The following is a 4,381-nucleotide window of genomic DNA, read 5'->3' as shown; positions in this document are numbered from 1 at the left end:
CTTTATCATCTCCAGGGTTAATTCTTAAGATATACCTAGAATTTTTCAACTGCCACTTTGTTAAGAAAACAGTTTCTGACCTTAAGAAATACTCTACGACACACACCTTTAAATCCATCCTTTGGGAGGCAGAGGCAGACGATTCTCTATGAGTTTGAGGCCAGCCTGGTCTACAGAGTTAGTTCTAGTACAGCCAGGGCTACACAGAAAAACACTGTCCCAAAAAAATAAATAAAAAAAAGAAAAAGAAAAAAGAAAAATGTATTTAAGGGAATCTTTCTTAAGTTGCACTGTAGTAATGAGCTTGAGAGAACATTTTGGTAAAGAATAAATGACCAGATGTGAGGGAATTTGCCTTCTGAAACCTTTTAAGTATTAAGAAATTTGATTCTGGACTTGAAGTCTAAATAATTGGTTTTTCTACACTTTACCACTAATGTTTCCTGACAAATAGAAAATTTAAATGAACTTTATTTTATGAAGCAAGTATTTTCAAATGGAAATTTACAAACCAATCAGACACAAATTAATTTTAACTATGCTCCTTATCAGTCTGTTTTTTTTCTAAAAATACCCCTCTTAATTGTGAAACATTAAATGCTTCAGCGAAACTGAAGATTATGTGTATGAACTTTTAAAATACCAGACCAGGATACAGGCTTTCACAATGGGAAATACCTATTAAATAACACGAACATGCATCAGCCTATTAAATAACCGCAACAATTAAATCAGCAATAGTTAAGAATGTAATCTTAATTCAAACAAGTGAAATGGTTTATCTGATAACCACTGTTTTTCTGACCCCACTACTTTACAGATAGCCTTAGTGCTTAATAAAAATGACAATAGTTTAAGATGGCTTGGGACCCAGTATTCTCAAACCTCCAGGTAGATCTGGCCTTTAATATAGTGCGAAAATGAATTTTTCCATTTCCTTACCTGTGTATTCCTTTTCCTGAAAACATAAAACAAACAGGATGTGTCTTTATCTACAAAACATGACCACACCATTCAGTCATTAAACTCCATGCATTCATCTCAACTCTCACTATTCACAGAAGAAAAAGGTAAAACATTATAATGCAAAAACTGGTAACTTTTATTGTGCAAGAAACAACTTGTGCAAAAACTTACATTTCTATACATGAAAACTTGTTGGGTAGCTAGTAAGATAGCTACTGTAAACATACATTAAAAAAATAAAAATAAAATTAACTTCACTGCCTGTAGGCTAGTTTCTTACTGATCTTAGCACCACAGAATAGGAATAAAAACTTCTGGAAAAGAGACAAACGTAATAAAGTCCTATGGTGAATGATTAAAGTTCAACTATTCCCTAATCTTAGAACTTCCCTACACCTGCCTATGTAACCCTACTTCCTAAGAATGAAAACCTTGGCAACAGTTCCAAAAACAACCAACAAAATTCAACAAAACTCCTAACATAATAGAGAATAATTTTGAGATCGTATTATGAAAATAAAAATTTTCTCAAGCTAACCAGTCGAAGAATGGAAATCAACATTCTCACTTCTCTAGGAGTGATTCTAGTTCCTCCTGCAAAGAACTAAGCTGCTCTTTCTCCCTGTCTTCCTTTTGTTTCAGTTCATCCAGAACAGCTTGAAACCTGTTCTTGAGAGCCAAGTTTTCGACTTTTCTGATGAGGTCCTCCTGGCGCTTTGCCCTGTCCTGGGTCTCCTGGAGCTTGCCCTTCACATTATCAATCTGTTTCTGAATTCCCATAACCAACTGGTTGGTTCCTTCATTTTCTTGGTGCTGTTCATCTGACTCATTGAGCTTGTCTTGTAGCTGCCTCTCCAGATCTTCCTCAGTATCAATGATGTTGACATCTTCCTCATCTTCACTGCTGCTGCTGAGGTCATTGAATATCTCTCGAAGCTCATCATGTTCTAATGAGTCGTGGCCCTGCCTGTGGCCAGACATTCCTGGAGAGGAGATATCGAGGCCTTGATTTTCAGTCTCCTTTGTTTCATCTTCAGCAATTATCTCCCAACGAGTGCTGACAGCTTCAGCATCGGTACTCAGCAACCGCTTCACTTCTTTTTCCACATCGGGAGACTCAATATACTTCTTCTTTGCTGTCTTCCGGAACCTCCTCTTTCTGACATTTTTTAGAGGTAGAGTGATTCCATGGTTCCAAACAAACTTTTTCTCTTTGTCCTTATCTTTTTTCTTGCTTGCTTTGGGATCAGCGGTGGCAACTGGCTCCTCCACAGGAGGGTATAGGTCACCATCTACTGTGGACACAAACATCTGACAGATATCTGCTGTCTTGTAAAAGGTTTTTTTATCGATGGTTTTCAAGCTTTCCATAACACAAGGCAAATCTACCAATTTTGCGGCCAAGGGCACTCGATCCACCCTGACAATTCCATGACGCCCATCAGGGTGTAACTCAATGGTCAGTCTGTCCTTCAGGTTGACGTGTCCAGACTGCACCGCCCTCCTCACAGTTGAGGCATATTCTGGGGGCAATCGTAAGATAAACTGGCTCTCTAGTTCATGAGGTGCATCATCTTTGCTCTTACTCATCTTTTAATTCCTTAGGAGTTACTCCTCCAACAAACGCTCGCTGCACTAAAAAAGTTCAGCTCCTACAACAATTAAAAAGGGTCTGTTGTTAGTATAATTTTAAATGCTTAGCGAATTCAAGAGCAACTAAGTGGAACACCAACTAGTGTCTAATTTGTCTTAATTTAAATTACGTCTCCATTCTTATCATTAAACACGCTACCCTCCCCTCTCTGGCATTTTCCCCCCGTTAAATACACTCTAAATACACTGTCTACTAGATGCAATTCCTAGTGGAGCATCTAAGTGTAATGGTTGTTTTGTCTCTTTAAGAGACAAGCCACACCCACTTCCTCCCCCGTGCGCAGAGGCAAGCTGACCTTCAGCTTCTGACCTGAGCTTGCTCCTTTGCTCCCCCCCTTCCCCCCCCCCCCCCCCCCCCCCCCCGCCTTCCTCTCGGAGAGGCAGCTTCGCTTCTGCCCCTCCTCCCTCCCTCCCTCCCCCGTTGCTCTTCTCCCCTTCTCCCTTCCCCCTCCATAACCCCCCCCAAATAAATACCTAATCTCACTCTGCATGGTGTGCTTATCCATGTCTCTGTCTCTTGCCCGCCCACCACGTGTCTCCTTGCCTGGGACCAGCCACCACTGGGGGATGGGCAGCCGTCTCTGCCTGGGATTGGCTGCTCTCAGGGCCCACTACCACTGCTTGGGGACCTACAGCATTTCTGCTGCCGCCGGGGATCCTGCAACACTTTTAATTTTTCCATAACACTAAGCGCCTGAGGAGGGGACTTTAGGCACTGACGTTAAGTCTGGCAGACAATCCCAATCAACCCATAAATTCTCTCCAGTAAAACATTTAAAAAGCAAGGTGCAGCGAACTCTCTTCGCCTCGGGTACTTACAGTCTACGGGCGAGGTACAGCTTCCCACGGCCGGAGCAAAGCAGCGGGGAGCGGCGCGTCCGCCTTTCGGTTTCTCCGCGCTTTCGGCCGCCGCGCACCGACCTGCGCGCCACCCGCGAAAAGGCTCAGGTCCGGCTCTAAGCAGTGGACTCCGGATCTCACCGCCGTGCGCTCAGCCCGCCACCCACCTTACGCAAAAAACAAGCGAGGAAGAGGCGCTACGTCACCAACCGGAAGTCGACGCGGGCGCCCGTGACGGCCGCTCCACCGGAAGTACTAGCGTCACGGCGCGCGCAGGCACAGGCGCAGTCTCACAGTTACGTTATATTCTCGCGAGAGAGTGCTCTCTATGGGATTAAAAATAGTGTTTCAGAAAAGCTTTGGCTTGGAAGTGAAAGTTAAGGAGTCCGAGGAGAAAGACATAAGTTGGCCCCCTAAGACAGCAGTTTCATGGAATTGTGGGGCGGGATAGTTTCTAGTCTAACGAGAATTATCGGAGATAAGGGCGTCCTTGCAGAAAGCATCTTTGTATCCCAGGCGTACCCAGTCTGTCTCCTCCACAAGGGAACTAATCACAAATTTAACTGTAAAGTACCAACACCAGCAGAGTGAGACTATATTTCTGTTCACTATATAATGCTAAATGTATAATCGTGTTAGTTGTGAAGATGACGAGGGGAACTAAGCCTTTGGGTTCATTTGTATTTCGTGGAGTTCTAGCGGACCAAGAGTGATTCTGATAATATATCCGGTAGATATAAATGTTAACAAAAGCTTATTTGGTGGCATGGATTCATTTAGAACAGAATCGTCTGAAACACAAATGGTCTATTGTGGAGTAACCAGAAAAGACTGCTTGGACATGGGTTTAAACCAATAGAAAATCTTTATTAGCTGGAGCTGGTCAGCGACTACACTGGGTGTTTGGGATCCCAATGTAGCC

The 4,381-nt window shown here is 43.2% G+C and overlaps 1 protein-coding gene across 1 annotated transcript; it reads right to left on the bottom strand.

The window, feature by feature from the left end:
- Positions 1 to 1,078: 1,078 nt before the first annotated feature.
- Taf7 (TATA-box binding protein associated factor 7) lies at positions 1,079 to 3,649 on the bottom strand. The gene is made up of 2 exons (XM_087896105.1): positions 3,439 to 3,649; positions 1,079 to 2,618 (listed from the first exon to the last, which is right to left on the bottom strand). The coding sequence occupies exon 2, from the start codon at positions 2,554 to 2,556 to the stop codon at positions 1,531 to 1,533; it is 1,026 nt and encodes a 341-aa protein (XP_087752231.1). The 5' UTR covers positions 2,557 to 2,618; positions 3,439 to 3,649; the 3' UTR covers positions 1,079 to 1,530.
- Positions 3,650 to 4,381: the final 732 nt, after the last annotated feature.

The sequence above is a fragment of the Myodes glareolus genome, chromosome 13, assembly GCF_982192425.1.
Source record: "Myodes glareolus chromosome 13, mMyoGla1.1, whole genome shotgun sequence".
Lineage (NCBI taxonomy): Eukaryota > Metazoa > Chordata > Mammalia > Rodentia > Cricetidae > Myodes > Myodes glareolus.
Note: the sequence above shows the minus strand (reverse complement) of the source record. Positions and strands in the feature narration are given on the sequence as shown.